This window comes from Trachemys scripta, chromosome 17, assembly GCF_013100865.1.
Source record: "Trachemys scripta elegans isolate TJP31775 chromosome 17, CAS_Tse_1.0, whole genome shotgun sequence".
Classification (NCBI taxonomy): domain Eukaryota; kingdom Metazoa; phylum Chordata; order Testudines; family Emydidae; genus Trachemys; species Trachemys scripta.
In genome coordinates, this window is record NC_048314.1 from 21,416,648 (window position 1) to 21,434,689 (window position 18,042).

General features: G+C 37.4%; 1 protein-coding gene across 8 annotated transcripts in view; it reads left to right on the forward strand.

Moving 5' to 3' along the window:
• Positions 1-18,042, forward strand: part of CNTRL (centriolin) — a 60,561-nt gene extending 42,519 nt beyond the window's left edge. For 3 of the 8 annotated variants that reach the window (XM_034793659.1, XM_034793662.1, XM_034793665.1), the window contains 18 exons: positions 176-306; positions 460-600; positions 715-841; positions 1,846-2,010; positions 2,912-3,071; positions 5,425-5,540; positions 5,901-6,118; positions 6,508-6,665; positions 6,939-7,012; positions 7,713-7,901; positions 9,517-9,742; positions 10,862-11,067; positions 11,399-11,539; positions 12,711-12,986; positions 13,413-13,475; positions 14,085-14,294; positions 15,682-15,796; positions 17,588-18,042. In XM_034793659.1, coding sequence (XP_034649550.1) covers positions 176-306; positions 460-600; positions 715-841; positions 1,846-2,010; positions 2,912-3,071; positions 5,425-5,540; positions 5,901-6,118; positions 6,508-6,665; positions 6,939-7,012; positions 7,713-7,901; positions 9,517-9,742; positions 10,862-11,067; positions 11,399-11,539; positions 12,711-12,986; positions 13,413-13,475; positions 14,085-14,294; positions 15,682-15,796; positions 17,588-17,613 — 2,742 coding nt within the window. In that variant the 3' untranslated portion in view covers positions 17,614-18,042. Of the gene's footprint in view, positions 1-175; positions 307-459; positions 601-714; positions 842-1,845; positions 2,011-2,911; positions 3,072-5,424; positions 5,541-5,900; positions 6,119-6,507; positions 6,666-6,938; positions 7,013-7,712; positions 7,902-9,516; positions 9,743-10,861; positions 11,068-11,398; positions 11,540-12,679; positions 12,987-13,412; positions 13,476-14,084; positions 14,295-15,681; positions 15,856-16,712; positions 17,245-17,587 lie in introns of those variants that run through there. The other 5 variants (XM_034793658.1, XM_034793657.1, XM_034793660.1 and 2 more) reach the window with 4 other exon arrangements.

Consider the following 18,042-nt stretch of genomic DNA (forward strand, 5'->3'; position numbering starts at 1 on the left):
TGCATATTAATCAATCACCCCTCCCTCCTCATTACTAATAAACTTCCCTCAAACCAAATGTGCCAATTTGCCATACTTAGATAGTAAGCCTTTTTATTTAAGTGACACCACCAAATGGAATTGCTGTGAATCTCATTTCAGTAACTTTAAAAAAAAAATCTATTTCTTTTTCTAGACCAAAGAAATTATTCAGAAGTACAATTATGCCAAGCAACACTTGTCTCGTACTGAGACTGATGCTGAGGAGCTAGAGCGAAGAGCTCAGGAGATGGCTGTTAAGCTTGTGAAAGCAGATCATCAGTTAAGGTACATTTGGTTTATATTTCATATTCCTGGTGCTATGTAATGTAGATTCATGAAATGGAAGGAACAAAAGAAGGTGTGTTTCATGTTTCAAAAATATGATGTTGCTTTCAGAGACCTAATGCTGTCATATTCTGAGAAATGAATGTATTTCAGGTTACTTCAGGCAGATACGAGGGATTTAGAACAGCACAAGACTAAACAAGAAGGTATCTTGAAAGAAATCAATAAAGTTGTGTCTGCAAGAGATTCTGAGTTCCAGTCCTTAAGCCAGAAGATAGAAATGTTGACTGAAAGGTAAGTATTTAATTTATTTTAAACATACATTTAGTTCATCTAATAGCAAAGTGAAGGGACTACTGTCCTAAGTGTTCTTCTTGAACATATTTTAACCCTAAATTTAATCATTAGTCTTCAGAAGCTGCAGGAAGATATTCAGGTTGCAGAAGGTAATGAAGATCATCATCTCCAAATTCTTAAAGAAGCAGAAAATATTCTTCAAGGCAAAAAAAATGAGCTGGAAAGATTGAAAGATCAGGTAAGTTTTTAAAGGGGGGGGGGGACAACAACTACCCAGTCCATGCACTGGAAGTATAATCCATTATGTTCTGATTTTTATTTTATTTTATTTTTTTTGTCAGAAGCACCTAATTTTGTATGTTTATTTTAATTTCAAGATCTCCTCAACCTGAAGTTAATACTATTTTTAAATGGCTAGTCAATATATATTACAAATTAAATACTATATGCACGTGCTCCTAAGAATGTTCACTATACACCAGCGCATTGATAAATGCATTTTCACACCAGCCAAAATCTTGACGTGTACATGACATCTCCATTCATTCTGCACTCTTTGTTATCACTTGTTGTCAAGTACTTGTCAAGAAATCAGAGCTGAACAGTATATAAAACTTATCTGTAGAAATAATGTTATAGTCCAAGTTTCCTTTTAATCTCAAATTTGAATACATTAAAATTGAAGATATGTTCTGTTTTTGTACCAAAAAAAATCTACAAAGATGTGGTGTTACTGTAATAATTAGTAGGTAGGCCTTCCATATTACTGTATGCTGTTTTTGCAGAAAATATGCTGTAAAGACAACAAGCTTAATGTGTCAGTTTGAATATATTACTTCTTCCTTCTCTTCCACCTGTTGCTTCTAGTAATAACTAAGGCCCATCCCTTACTTAAGGGACACTTGTGCACATAAGTAATCTTGGTGAGCTCCATGGGACAACTCATATGCATAAAAGTTACTCATGGGCATAAACATTTGATGGATTGGGGCTGTAGATTGCAAACTTCTTGGGTCAGGGACTTTTTTTTTTTTTTAAACTGTATCTCTATACTGTGCCTAGCACAATGAGGATCAGGGCTCCAGCAGGTTCTGCTAGACGCTGTCACAATAAAAATAATATTTTGAAAACTTGCCAAGAAAGACACTTCCTTTAGCAATAAGTCGACACCCTGGCATATTTTAATGTAGATGTGAAAGTAGTTCAGGCAGAAGATTTAGTTAATTTATTTTTGTACTGTAGATAGCAGCTAACCAGCAAGAGCTGCTGCTCTTGGACCAACTATTGGGTCAAAAAAAAGAAGAGCTGCACCTCCTTCAAGATGGCATTGCTCAGAAGAAAGCAAACCTCAAAGAAGCTCTTCAAGAAGGGGAGATTGAAGTTACTGATAAACGACGACAAATAAAAGTAAATTTTCAAAAGTCTTTTACAGTTCTTAACTGTTTGAAGTTTATTAAGTGAAAGGAAAAAAGTTAAAATATTATTTTCAAAAAATTTCCCCACCCCCTAAAAAAAAATTGCTGTTTTGATAGTACTAATGCATAAAGCCCCTGATCCGGATCAGTTAAAGTACAGAATCAGTCCCTTGGTTACTTTTCAGTAGTGGGTGTGTTTGTTATTAAACAGAAATGTCTGGATCAGTGGTTCTCAACCTATTTACCATTGTGGGACACACACACTCTCTCTCACTCTATGGCCCTGAGGATGTCACATGGGGCCACAGCTGTGTGCTGATGGGTTGCAAGTGGCCTACGGCCACAGGTTGAGAATCCCTGGTCTGGATAAATGTACCTAGAATTTCTGTTGTTGGGACAAATAGATGGTGAAGAAAAATTAATCTGGCCAGTCTGTGTAAAATATCCCATAACAAAATAATCAGTCTTCTTAGTGGCCCAGGCTGTCAGTTCTGCCCTGGTATTGTGAAATTAAAATTCAGCACCAAGACTGATATTGTAAAGCTTTTTCTTTAAGTTTATTTAAGGGATATTGTTAGATTCATGTAGGTCTGTAAAATCAAGAGTTTACAGACTTCAAGAGCAATAGAAATGTTTTCAGTTAAAATATTTCTTCAAAAAAGATCTGCAGTTACATTCTTTCATGTTTGCAACCCAAACACTGCAGCATTGTGCTAAAACATGAGCTAAAGTGAAACTGACTAGTTTATTTTTATTATCCAGACTAAATTAAATTCAAAAAGTAAACACAGCAAGAATTTTAAAAAAAATAATTCAAAGTGAATTAATCTCTTGTTAGTAATACAGCTAAGGATTTTTTTAAACATGATTTTAACCCTGGCATATTGTTATAGGAAGTAAGGTCATTTCTGGAACAGCTGAATGCTCAGAGAGGAGAGCTGAATGCCCAGATAAATGAAAAAAGAACACACCTTTCCCTCATAAAGCAGGACATTGGAAAAGAAGAAGAAAATCTGCAGGGAGTACTAGGACAAATAACTAAACATAAGACAGGTATATCTCTGATGCCGTGATACGTTATTTTGTACAGGCTTGGAATGTACATAGGTTTTTTTTAAGAACACTTAAAGTTCTGCTTTATCTTTTCCACCTCATACTGATTTTTAAACTGTTTTGAATTATTAGCATTATTATCAGATACTTGTCAAAGAAGTTGCTTAAAACATACTGCTTTACATTTCTTTTCTGGAATGAAGTCAAAATTTGAATGAAAGTTTTATTGAAAACCTGTCATGGGTTAAATATCTTTAGAAGTTTCAGAAGTGAAAGTCCTGTTTTCCCCCCTTCAATTAAGAATGGGTTTTCACTAAAGGTGTGAGATGGGGCACTGCCCTCAAGCACACCTCCTCCCCTTGTGGCCCTACACTTAGACAGCCCACAGCACCCTCTTGGCAGTCGGAATCATTTACTCAGACATGGGTTCTAAAACCAAGATTCACCATGTGCAGGATCTCATTAACTCCTTTTATAGTGCACAAAATCCCCTCCTCAAGTCCAGCACTTCTTTTGACCCTGGCGCTAATAATGACAAGCATACTCTCCCAAGTTCAAGAGTCCCCAGCTCTCCTCCCAGAGTTGGCTTATCATTCAGAGTCTCACTGGCCCAGATCCACAAAGGGACTTAGGCATTCAAGCACTGAGCATCGCAGCACCTAGAAAAAACAAATCACAGGAACCACACTGATCCACAAAGCCTGAGTTAAGCACTTAAGCTCAGTGTACAGTGATTGGGGAGAAATAGGCACCTTAGAACACAATCCACAAAAGCCAACGTGCTAGGTGGGGAGCTGCCTAAGCTAGCCAGTGGAAGATGACAACAAGAGGGATGTATCATAAGCCTCACCCTTCTCACAGAGGGGCCTAAGTCTGGGCTTCAGAGAGGTGCCTATCTCTGCTTAGTGATCCCTGAACAGGAACCTGTCTCCTAGAGTCAGGCAGCTTAGGCACCTAAGTAGTTCCTTGCAGGAATGAGTTAGGTACCTGCCTCATGCCACACAAAATGGAGGAGGGGCAGTGAGGTGAAGTGGTGGTGGTGCTGGTGTCTAGTTTATAACTATTAGCCCTGTGGTCAGAGAACTTGATTGGGATGTGGGAGACCCATATTCAATTCCCCCTTCTCCATCAGAGGGGGAGAAAGTATTTGAACAGGAGTCTCCCACCAATCAGGTGTGTGCTCTAACCACTCAAATATGAAATATTTTGAGGTGCAGCTCCTTCAGTCTATCCTGTTGAAGCTGTTCCACTGTGGATAAATAATGAGAGTGAGTGGAGCAGGGAGACTTGAACCCTGGGTCTCCCACCTCCCTAACCACCAAGCTACAGACTTATTCCCTCCCCCTCCCACTGTCTGGCCCAGTAACTATTCTATGAGCACACCTACTGTATCAGACCCTGCACACAAGACTCATCCACCTATCGTCTCCGGTTTCTGAGCCACTGTGTGGCCTAGGTGGGGAGACAGGCAGAAACCAGCCTGAGGCAGAAACATAGGCTCTGAGGGCACTTTTACTCCAAAAACTTACCTGCTAAATCAGTTTAGGCACCTACAGAGTTTGCAGGAGTTTTTTGGTTCACAGCAGAGCCTAAAAGTGTATTTAGGGGTTTAAGTACCTTTTGTAGATTGGGGCTTCTCTCCTTAAATCAGGAGTCCTCAGCTCTCCTGAAGCTGGGTTATACTTCAGACCAGTTGTAGCCCTCAGTCAGCTTTTCTGCAGGTATTCTCTTTTTACTCACTCCTTTCATCCACCAGCTTGGAGAGATTAGCAGGCAGTCGTCGTCGTCATCATCCCACAAGCATCTCTAAGACCTTCCCTCCTTTGGAGACCCTTATTCAACTGACTCTGTTAGCCTTTTATCAGGCTCGGGTGCTCATTAGTCAGCTAGCTGGCAGTCAGCCAGGTGGACCAAGATGGGCTCATTCTCCATAATGAATTCCATCATAGGTAGACTAGGCCCTGCCTCCCCTTAAAGGGCCAACCACTCTGTGACAATGGGTACAATATATTTAAAATTACATATAAAAATCTCTATTTAAAGAACACTAATTGCAAAATTAAGCACTCAAAAATTAGAAAACTCTTGTGCATCATTGTAAGACAGTCTTTCATTACATTGTCAAATATTGTATTTTTTCTACTTCACTCAGTGCAGAGGAAGTGTGCCCACTGATGTTTTTAGAAGTCATTCACACTCTGTGAATTCTTAAAAATTCTAAAGTGGATCCGTTAGTGAATGGGACACTCTTGGCAACAAAGTTCATTTAGGTGAATCCTGTTTTTAATGCATCTTTGCAACCATAGTGTTTTGGTTTTCCTATAACTGACTCGATTTTATTTATTTCAATTAGAATTGAAGCACATTCTGGAAATGTTACAGCTTGAAAATAATGAACTGCAAGGTCTAAAACTACAACATAGTCAAAAAGTGAATGAATTAGAAAAGACTCAAGTTGCAGTACTAAAGGTAGGTGTGTGGTGGAATAGGTAACTTAACTCTGGTCTCCCAAGTCCCAGGTTCCTGCCCTAACCACTGCACTATCCTTCCTCTCAAAGAACCTCAGTTAATCTGACACAATGCAGTAGAAAGTGTCAGTGTGCAGTTTATATTTCATGATAACTTGTAAAATCACATGCTGTTTGCCTTTGTGTATAGTTTAGTGACAGGAGTAGTGAATGCTGTATGTGCAGGCTGCAATGAACTCTGGGAACTTTGTGGATAAAAGGTCCTATTTAGATGTACAGAAAGATGATGTTAGCTTGGCTTTATTTTTTTTTAATATCTGCATCTGTTACACACATACTATATTTGTGTCTTATTTCATAGGAGAAACTAGAGTTAGAGAATCTCCAGCAACTGTCCCAGCATCAGAGAGGGGAAGTGGAGTGGCAGAGACAGCTCCTTGAGAAAGACCAGCAAGAAAAGGAGGTGCTGGCTTCTCAAATGCGCACTCTGCAAAACAGTACTGAATCTTTGAGAAAAGAAAAGCAACAACTTGAAGAAAACTGTCAGAGTTTGGAGAGAAAATTGTCACAAACTAAAAAGTGGGTGAAATAAACTTTTTCAAAGATCAGTGATTGGAGAGCCTTTGTTCTCACAAATTATTGTTTACATTTATTGTCATGAACAACCTGTTCCTTTTTTTAAAAGGATAAATGACTATTCTATCCATTACTGTGGAGGTGTCTTCTTTTAATCATTCCTACTGTGGTTTGTGGCTATGTATAAAACTTCAATTGAATACTTGCTACATCTGCGATACTATGGCAGTGTAGAAAGAGACAATTTGAAAGCAACATGTTCAGTCTTGAAATAGGACAGGAGATATTACTTTCCATAAAACTGCCTGCAGTAGTATAGCTATTTAAAAAAAATCCTTGCCAAATATTTTAAACAGACCAAGAAATGTGTTGTTTTTTTTCACATTTTACAGAAATTTAACTGCTATTGAAGATAGTAGCAAAGCTGCACTGGCTAATGTAGAGAAAATGGACTTAAATGTCAGAAAACTGCAACAGGAAATTGATCAACTAAACAGACACAAAAAATCGCTAAATGAAGACATTGCAGTAATAGAGCAGCATCTTCAAGGTAAAAAAAAGTTGTGAATTTTGTTTAAGTGACAATTTATAGCTTCATATTTTTACTTAAAGCCACAGTGTATGTCAATCAGTTATATAAAGTAGCATGCTAAGTGCTTTATCATGGTTTAAATTACAGTTTTCTATTAGACTCATTCTTTAACTATCATAGAAAGCTTTTTCTGTGTGCATAACACACACACAAAGTGTGTGGGGTTAATTCATGGATTGTCAATTCAGATTATTTTCTTTTCTTTTACCAAACATGTTTTGTTTTCTGTAGAAAAAAAGGAAGAGCTGGATACACTGACGGGTGAACTGAGTGACTCCAGGCAACAACTTCAGCTGGTAGAACAGGTTAGCTTTGCTTAAAGATTAAATATATGCTTAATCAAAAACTAAAAACTACATTACAACAATGCAAACACTGAAGCATAAACCAAGGGATGATTTTTCATTATCCCACAGTTTCATATTTTTTTCATGTATGTATTGTAATACAGCCATTTTCTAGATCTGTGCATATTAGGGTGACCAGATGTTCCGATTTTATAGGGACAGTCCCGATTTTTGAGTTTTTTTTTTTATAGGCTCCTATTACCCCCCCTCCCCCCCCCGTCTTGATTTTTCACACTTGCTGTCTGGTCACCCTAGTGCATATTAGCTCAAGAGTGTGGGCTTTACAGATTGTTTAGATATTTTAGACTTTCAAGAGGAAAAAATCATAAATGAGCTTGAGTCACTTGGAGCACAATACCATTTTAACTAGGTTCAAGATTTTGTTGTTGTTGTTGTTGTTAAAACATGGAAGGAAGGGTGACCTGTGACAATGTTCATGTCCAAAGTATACATTTCACAGTTTAAGATATGTCCTCTTCCAACTCTGTAGAAATTTTCCCAATCCTGCAATCCTCAACAGCTAATTTTGGACATCGGCAATAAGGTAACATAAGGTTGGCAGAACATGGCCCAGTGAGAGGATTGTTTTGTGTAGGATGGTTAGAGAATGTATTTTGAGCCACTATTCACGTGATTTTATATTTGACCTATAATGCAGGATCTGAAAAATACCACAAGGCATCAGGATGAGTTGCTTAGAGAGCAGGCAACCCTAAAAGAAGACATCAGTGAATGTTTAAAAAAGTATAAGGATTGCCAAGAGAGACAGAAAAGGAAGGAGAACCAACAGCAGCAGCAGCAGAGGGAAATAGAAGAGAGGGAACTTGAACTAGCCAAACAAGAAATGGTATGAGACTCAGATTCTCTCTCTCTCTTGTCTTTACATGTCTGGTGGAGACACAGCTTCTATGCTTCTAAAATTATTTTGGCAAAAAGGGTATAGGTGTGAGTTTGCAATTTAATATAATACTTCTATCTAAATTTTCTTAAAATTTCATTTGGAGAGAAATAGCAATAAAGCATGAGATTTGATGTTCTGGAACAGAAACTTTTATACTACAAAACAAATGGCAATCCATTATTAATACCAAAGAGCCAGATTCCCTGTGGTATGACCACTTTGTGCTGAAATGCAGAACAACGTTTTCGTAAAGCAATGGGAAGATCATCCCACTGTAAGGGGATCTTTTTGCAGAAGAAGGTTGGTGCATGGTATCTATTCCACCTCACACCTACTCTTCTGGCTGCAGGTATAGATGGTATCTCAAGGGAAAATGGATAATTGTTGAGGTTTCTCTGCACCCTTTTATCCTCAGCTGTTGATAGCTAGCATAATTTAAAGCAGCTCTTAAGCTGTTCTGACCTTCACCAGGGAATTGAGCAAGCATATTGCTGATTTAGGATCGTGGGAGCACACAGCTTGGATAAACTGAGACACGATCAAAATTTTAGTTTCAACATCAATTTAAAAATTTTAAAAATAAACCAGGAAAAATGTTAATGAAATTTCCCCTTTCACATTTTGACCGGCTATAAAGCTACTTGGAATTTGATACATTTTGAAAAATCAATTTTTTTAATTGTGAATTTTTTTTCTTTTGACATCAGTTCTATTGAATGCCGTATTTTACATCCCTCTCCCACACCCCATTGCTGTGTGTGCTCATCAGCCGCAGATGAAGATCTGGGCCTCTGTGTGTGTTACAATAATAGTAGATAACTAAAACCAATTTCTCATATTAGTTATTTTCTTCCATGTGTAGAAGCCACAATTTTACTGAAATAAACCATCACACTTATAACAGTTGTGTTTCATGGACAGCAGTTTTGCATCTGGGAGAATGCTATTAGTGTTGGTCTGATGAGTCGACAGTTAGCTTATTGCAGTGCTGCCCCACATTGATATTGGCAGTGGCTGGATGCGTCTGAGAGACTCAACGTCTATAGAGGAGAACTCTGAGCACCAATGTCATGTACCAGCATCCAGCTTTGTAGTATCTAGCCTAATGAGCAGCAGTACAGTTTGGAGGGAAACTGAACTCTTGTTGAAGATTTTATGTAAAAAGAAAACTAAAAACATACGATTTCATGGGAAATTTTGAAATAAATAGAAAAATGGGGTTTACCTGTTTTCTTAGTAATTAGAAGCTACTTTTGTACCATAATTAAAAGAAGGATTAAATGATGGAGAAATGTGTTTGTCTAGGTATCCTTTAAATGTTAAGAACAAGAAAAAGAAAAGCTAAGCTCACACTAGCTCAGATTCGTAAAGAAAATCATTTTTTGTCTCTCTCAAATTGATTGCTAGTGTGAAGATAATGGTGTTGAATTGACCTCAGTTCTGACACACACACCCCCGTCGTCTTTTTCTAATAATCTATGGTGATGGTATTTGCTATTATTGAGCTGATACTACCCAACTGTCTCAACAAAAGTTAATACTTGACATCCTGTCTTTGTAGATTCTTCAGCACCTCAAAGCAGACATTGTGTGTGAAGAAAAAAAATTAGAAGAGTATACAGCTAAATTGAAAGATCAGAAACAACTCTTGGAACAGGAGCTGACAGACCAACAAAGTAAATTTGAGCAGGCAATAGCTAAAGTAAGATTGGCAGAAGAAAGGGTTGAGAAACTGGAAAAGGAGGAGACCTGGTATACAGCACTGGAAGAAACAGTGAGAAAAACCAGTAAGATACTTCTTATGTGCGTATAACTATGATAGCATATGAGGGCTGACCCAAACCCCATGGAAGTCAGTGGGAGTCTTTCTACTGACTTTGCTGGGCTTTGGATCAGGCCACTGAAGCAGATTCTTAATAAATATTGATTGAGCTTCCCTACTGGGGGATGGAGAGTTCCCAGATTGATTTCGCTAGACCCAGTTGTTTTACTGTTTGTTTAGACCAGTGTTCATGAAAATGAGAAAAATTGCATGGTAGTAATTTTCATAGGATTTGAGCTTGATGGCATGAATATAACAGAAGTGATTCCTGCTGTCCTCTGTTAACCAGCAAGATGAGTGTGAAGAACTGTAAAATGAAATAGGATTGAAAAAGAAACTTCATGATCTCATAAAGGGACTTAGATTATTCTCCAATTATCACCATCTGAATACAATTTCAACCACTAAAGACCAATGAAATTTCATTTCAGTGCCCTCTTGCAGTTTTTTAGTGGCAAGAGTTTAATATGAGGGGTTTTTTTAAGATAAAACAGAAGTTAGTATCATTTTCAGTCTTGCTCAGTTTCTCTACCATAAAAGAACCACAGCAGTATGGAGAAGTTGCGGGTCCCTGAAAACTGAAGAAACTATGGGTTTTGTGTATAGAAACTTTAAATTAAGGAACAGGAGTACTTATGGCACCTTAGAGACTAACAAATTTATTTGAGCATAAGCTTTCGTGGGCTACAGCCCACTTCATCAGATGCATAGAATGGAACATATAGTAAGAAGATATATATATACATACAGAGAACATGAAAAGGTGGAAGTTGCCATACCAACTGTAAGAAGCTAATTAATTAAGATGAGCTATTATCAGCAGGAGAAAAAAAAACTTTTGTAGTGATAATCAAGATGGTCCATTTTAGACAGTTGACAAGTATATTGACAAGAAGGTGTGAGGATACTTAATATGGGGAAATAGATTCAATATGTGTAATGACTCGGAAACCTTTAAATTAAGGGCTTCTAGAGCTTTTGTTGCATGTTACCCCTTTTCCCCCGATGATTCTGCAATACACCCAATGTGAGTGGATACATTGACTTTCTGCTGATTCAAGTGGTTTTTTTAACTTAATTCCAGGACATCAACTCTCAGAAAAAGAAACACAGTTACAAGAAAAAAACCAAGAGTTTTTATCCCTCCAGAAAGAACTGGAACTCTCAAAGGCTGAGTTAAACCACCTCCAAGATCAGATCCTGTCGGAGAGGAAGAAAGCAGAAACGCAAATCAGAGGTCTGAAGGAAGCAATCAGAACCCAAAGGACCCAGCTTGAGAGAGCACTTAATGTATGTTTTCATTGTGTTGCTATAAAAGAACAATTTTAATTACTTTGCATTTTTCTTTAGAGAGAAAAATCCTGTATGTCCTTTTGAGCTTACAGGATACAATTCAGGCAATCAGCTCGGAAGTCACCCACCCACACTCTGCTGTTCCTACGATGCCATGCAAACACTCTCTTAGTTGATCCCATTCAGAGTGTACTAACTGTTCACAACAAGACTATTTTAAGTCAGATAAATGGTTTTATATGTACATGTATGTTTGTTTTTTTCTGAAATGAGTTTGTCCATAGGGGAACAAAATAAAGTTTCAGCAATTTTCACATTTATATCTTAGGAAAAAGAGCATGAAAACAGTTTTTTGCAGAACGAAATGGCATCAATAGAACGAGTGGCACATGATAATCATGAACGAGCAAAACGCCTGATTAAGGAGCTGGGCGAGATCCAACAGGATTATTTGGATCTCAAGTCACAGGTATAGTCTAGTACCTAACCCTAATTCCATTTTTTTCAATGGGAAGTTTTTGCATGGAAATTATGTATTTTATAAACAAGTTCATTTTCATTTTTAATGTGCCTGTGTTCACTTCTGTTATTATTAGCATGAATAAATGCATTTAAAATGTCCAAACAGCTCAATCTATTGAGGGCCTAATACTGCAGTCCTTACTTATACAAAACTTGTATTGAAATCATGGACTACAGGATTAGGCACTAACTGTCTCAAGAATAATCCGTGGTTTTGGAAATTAAATTGATGTGATTTGTGAACCCGCTTTTATTTGAATGGAGTGTGCTCTTGATGCCCAGCGTCAATTACTGATGCATGGCTAGGTTTTAGAGTAGAGTATAAACCATAAAATTACTTTACAACTCTGGAAAAAACTGAAGACTCATTAACTGTCAGTCATGTCACGTATTTTAATTATTCCCATTAAATACATGCATGAGACTTTATTTTTAGATGTAATTTTCACAATCTCTGTAGAACTTTGTCAGTTTCTAAAGAATGATTACAGTTTTCAGGTCGTAGATACACTGTCTTTTTTTGTACTTCACAGATTCGAAAAGTGTGCAGTAATCCCACAAAAATGCAGTCTCCCTCTTATTTTACTATTTAGTTTAGATTAAGCTGTAATGTTCAGCCAATAAAATTGCTGTATTGGTTGAACTATCCTAGTCCACTAATTTTGACTTAGCATTCCTCTCGGAAGCACTCATCAGTACCTATACAGCAATTCAGGACCACCGACGGAAGATAGGAAATGGAATGTTCTTGTTTTAATATTGCCAGTCTGCCCCTCAAGGGAACTTCGGAAGTAGTTTACAGCTATGACAGAAGTTCCCTTCTGTTTGAATTACAGATGCCTCATACACACATCAGGATGAAACTTCTTAGCTTGGTCTTACGGCCCAAATCTGAATTGTTTAGAAAGCTACTCCTGTTCCTTTTTAACAAGCAGTAATGAGAGCAATCTACAACCATGCATAACTCTTCACTGAAAATGTTTGTTTTAGAAGTAGGCGTGGGTTGTTAATGCAAAAAGACTGTAGGCTGGTGCTTTAACTTTTAACAAAAATTTGATGGCAACATTTTGATTTCATCCCTCTTTAGAGCATAAATCTGTCTTTGTACTGCTATTTAGATTAAAACTCAGGAAGATTTGGAAAAGAGACAAAAGGAGATAAAAGATGCAGTGAAGATGCTAAAATTGGAGGTGAAAGATGAAATTAGAATTGGCCTTAAAGATGTAAGCCAATCTCCTCCAGAGCTGTTGGACGATCTGGAAGCTGTTTTTGAAGCAAAAGAATGTCTGGAGTGTGAATTAGAAAACTTAAAAGAGAACTTTCCATTTGCAGCTAATGAGAAAAGACAGCTGTCATTTGAAGAGAAGAGGGATTTGTCCAAAGTCCACTTAATGGTAAAATTACTTTATAAATACAGTCAAAACACTGCATCTATCTACACCAGGGTTAAATTTGGCCCTATTTGTTTAGATTGACCACTTGATAATATATTTTGTATACTTCCTTTCACTATTCTCAATCTCACATGCATAACTGGAGAGTAATCTATCTCTCTGATTTAAAACTGGATTGCTTAGTTGAGCTAAACTAAATTTTTCTGGTACATCTTTTTGGTTACTATCAACTCAATCTTGCATTCCTTACACACTCCAAACTCCACTGATTTCAATGGAAGACTTGCATATGAAAGGAATGGAAGATTGGTCCCACTACATATTTAGATTTGTGGTCTATATGGCAGGGTATAGATTTTTTTTTTTTTAAACTGATTTAAAACAGTGTGTTTTGGCTGTTGAATATGATTCTCTTTTTTCCTAAAGGATGAACAGTGGCGTGGAGAAGCACTCAGAGAAAAGCTGCGTCACCATGAAGATCGGCTCAAGGTTGTATCACACACTATATAATGGATTTATTTATTTATAAGTCTTGTAGGGCTCCATTGTGTGAATTCTTTTTTTTTTCCTGTGGTTCTTGAACCATAATTTTATACATTTTAAATAACCATACAATACTTTTTGCAACATCGTAGCGCTTTCCATTGGGATGAAAAGGAAGGAGAGGAAGGCACTGTATATTTTCAATGTAAATTAATAATTTATTGCTCAAAATTCATGTTGTTTAAACATGCTTCCTTTTCCAGAAAGGCTTTTGTATGTGAATGTTGTCATAATAATTCTTTGTTAACTTACACAATGCAATCCATTACCAATGTGATAGCCTGTAATACAAGTCTAGCCACAATCACAAATGGAACAAGAATTTGGTTAGCGCACATCTGCTGTTGTTCTTTACGTAATGTTTTATGATGTTAGAAGATACCATACAAATATTGCTTTTCTGAATGGTCAGGACAGATAGGCAAAACCGCTTCCATCATAATATGTTTAAAAAAAAAAAGTTAATAGTCTGACCTCCCCTATCAATTAAAAAACCCTAGAAATGAAGCAGAAATTGGATATAAGGAAATAATTTAGTTATTCTGTTTTATTAAGGCTCAACTTCGACAATGCATGTCCAAGCAAGTGGAAGTATTAATTAAAGGAAAACTACAAACGGAGGGCACCTTGCACAGCTTAAAGAGACAAGTCGATGCACTAGATGAACTAGTTAGCAGCACCGCGACAGAGTCACTCTTTCTGTCCCAAAGCTCATCAGGGCTAACGTCCTCCCTTCATGATGATCTTAATGTTACACAGAACCAGGTAACACTTGAGAGCGTTTTGCAGTACCACATTTTCAAATCATTGTGCTCTATCAACTCTGATGGCCACCCTGCCATAGCCAAAGAGACACTAATGCACTTAGTGTTTTCACAATCATAGTCTTACGCTGCTGCAGAATTGTCCTGGAAAGTTTAATACAAATATGACAAAGTGTTTTGAAACGCATGCATACAAAAATGGTAGTCACTCCATGTTCTCTTCCTCAACTCCTTTTGATTTGTCCCAACTCTGAAATGGCTGGGCCTGAAACGGAATTTGTTTTAAATCACTTTACTGTTTCTTGGACTTAATATTAAAAGCAATTTGTGTATAACAGGAACTGGGGAGCTCTTAAAGGAATACCAACTTAAAAGTTTCTGCCTGAACATTTCCTACCTATATTGGTTACAAGTAAACTCTTAAGATAATTGTAGCCAAAACACTGGAGAGGGAGGAGTCTGTTTTTTTCAATTTGTGCACTTTGTGCATTATCAGTTTTTCCCCTTTCCCTGTATAGTAGAAGACAGGAATGTGACTCCAAATCCACAAAAATTAGCAATAGGAACTGAAACAGCTTTAACTTCTTTTTAAAAGGTCACTAGATAAAGGGACACAGTTAACTTAAACTCTGCATGCCAGTTTTACAGAGTTTAGGAAGTTTGTACCATTGCAATACAAGATTCTAAAGCTACATGGCAAACAATGACGTAACCAACTGTACCCCCGTGAAATAGACAAATATCCAGTCTTCCATTTTACAGATGAGGAAGCAAAGATACAGTTTACATTATCTACTCAAGATCAAATTAAGTCATGTCTGAATCAGAAGTAAAAACTACATCTCTGCTATTTCTCTCTTGTACCTATATCTACTACATCAGAGTGCCCCATCAGGGAAGTTACATCTGTTTCTTCTGTAAATAGGGGCTACCAACCTTTTATATACACACTTCCTGGTTCTTCGCCTTAATGCACAGATGGCCCTCTAAACTGACCATTGAGAACAACATGAGGTGAATAGTCTGTGGGAAAGAATTTGCCTGTCAAGAGATGTGGATCTATTTTCTGACCACTGACTAAATCGGTGTGCTATTATGAGGAGGATGTGGGGGGTGGCAGCTTAAACTTTATGTATTTATAACCTTCATGCTAAATTCTGCTATAGGAAACCTATTTGTATGTATGGGACTCTTACATGTAAGCATTTTTCCACAAGTCTGACATTTTGTTTAAAACAAACCAGCCTTTGTAGGTGGAAGGTTACCATAAACTTTACGTTTAAATCCCAGAGTACATGGGTATTTCAGAGATTAATTTGAATTTGCTCATTACATGCATCAGCTTTCACACTTTGTTTGTCAAACTGTTTTACTCTTTTTTTTCCTAGGTTCCTCTGACAGGAGTTGTCAGATCTCCTGACAGGAGGCCAGCAGGCATTTCATCTCGCTCTCAACAATTCCATCAGTATCATACACAAGAAATAATCCCACTAAACCATGGAGGTAAGAGATTTGATCCAGCTGTTATATTAAATCACATAGATTCATGTAGACAAGGTTAAGCAGAACTTCTCCTTGAAGACTCGTGTGTAGTAGGGCATAACATATACTGCATCTTCTCAGAAACAAGTTAGGTAGCCAATAGTGCTTGCTACTGTACTGATACATGCTACCACTTCTTGATTCCACATAATAGGTGCTTTATGGACCTAAAACAGGCTCCCCAAGGAAATAATCTCCACCTTTGTTTTAAATTCATTTCCAACTTAAAATGGTTTTGGCTCATATGTTCGGTGAAAATACTCTTGCCTTTTGTGTGGGAGCACCCCAAAACCCTCCAGTTTAACAGGTTATACATTTCTATAGGAAGCAGAGGGGGTTGTACTTTGCATTATGAATGTCACTTTTCACAGGGGCATTTTATCTTTGAAATGTTGGCAAACAATCTGGTAGTAGCTAAGGTCTAGCTGTAAACCTGTGTGCTATGTTTTTCAAGACAACTTCAGTGGTAGGTTCTACACTGCCAAAAATTCTGGCTTATATTGAATGCAGATCCTTCATCACGTTAATGGTGCTATTTTAATGAGGTACTTTGATTTGAGCCAAACGTTCTTACTCAGATAGGAGCTATCACTTCATGCAATAGTCTCTAATAGACTGCTCCACTGGAGATCTACAAAGAACTGCTTTACAGCAAATTCATGCTGGCCAGTTTTTTCTATACAATGAAGCTGGAAATATGCATGTCAAGAAGAACATAACACACAAGGGCATTTTAAAAAAAGCTGGCAGGATGTGATCCAATGGCTGTCCTGGCTATCTTTGCTCTTAGAGCACAAGAGAACATCATCTTGCATCCAGAACAAAATATCTTGCTGGTGTTCTAGCAGAATCACTAACTTTCTCCAAACTTTGTTTGTAGAAGAATCCTGACATTTAACAACACTAACAGTTGTATGGCTGGGAATGACACTCTTTCCAGCCCCTGGTCCAAATATACAACCTGAAGACTGCTACCTCATTAACTTGCAAGTCTGGATAACCAGACACACCATACAGCCACTTGTCAAGGCAGCATGGTCCACCATTCCTGAATATTTTTTTCCATGTAAATACTGGCTGTAAGCCTCTGTTAGTACTCTAAAGTTTTGTATGGTACTGTAACTTAAGTTACTTATGCAAGAGATAATGGTAATATTTATTATGTTAAAGCTGGTGTGAATGTGAGAGAGATGAACTTTTTATTCTGGAGCACAAAGGTTGCAACAATTATCTCAAATCTTTAACATTTAAAAAACACAAATTTGAACTTCTGTGGTATTGACACAAATCTTGTAATAGTTATAGTTCCTTCATCAGCTGTCAAACAAATGCCATTATTCCTCTGTCTTTATGCACCATTACTTTGAATGGAATATTTCTTACACAAAATAAAGTTTGTATTGATTCTACGTTCCCTTGATTTTCCATGAATTTGGTATTTCTCTTTTCATAAAGAGATAGCATAGCTGTACTTAGACCTGTACCACAAAGTCACACTTCAATACCAGCAATGGGAGAGGTTGCTGTTAAGGCAGTATGTAGGGCTACAGGCCCCAAACTCCTTTCACCCAAGAGATTTTGTACAGAAAAGCAAAGCACAAATAAAACTAGGATTGTGGAGCTCTGATTTGTTTAAAATTCCAAGGATACTATGCAATACACATGGATCAAACAGAATATGCACTTTCACTTAAGTATAACTGTTCCTGGCCATTAAATAGGTATTCAGTTAATAACTTTGTTTTCTGGCAGTGCTCACCAGTAGATTCTCAAGCTGAAGTACATGACTGCTCCTGTTATTGAGTTTGGAAGATGCAAGTGGCCCACCTTAAGTCTCACTCTTGAACTTGTTAAACATTCATAAGATGACTACTTAACTCGCTTCAAGGTACTATTTTATGACTTGATCAAATGAAATAATGTACAACCCTAAATATAAGTGTGACAAACCCATTACAGCAACTGGTGTTTTAGACCTAGTTCTGACAGGCCAGTTACTAAACCAATCACCTTGCAGTGTGGCGGATGAAGACATGTTTGGATGTGAGAGGCTACGCATCCTTTAATACTTCACATTCCTTGTAGCATAGTAGGAGTAAGCCTAGAGATAATACATTCCTTATCCTACACACCTGAGAAGTACCAGCATGTTACTAAGGTACTCCTTCATTAATAGAATACAGCCAAGTTATATTTACTTTTAAGGC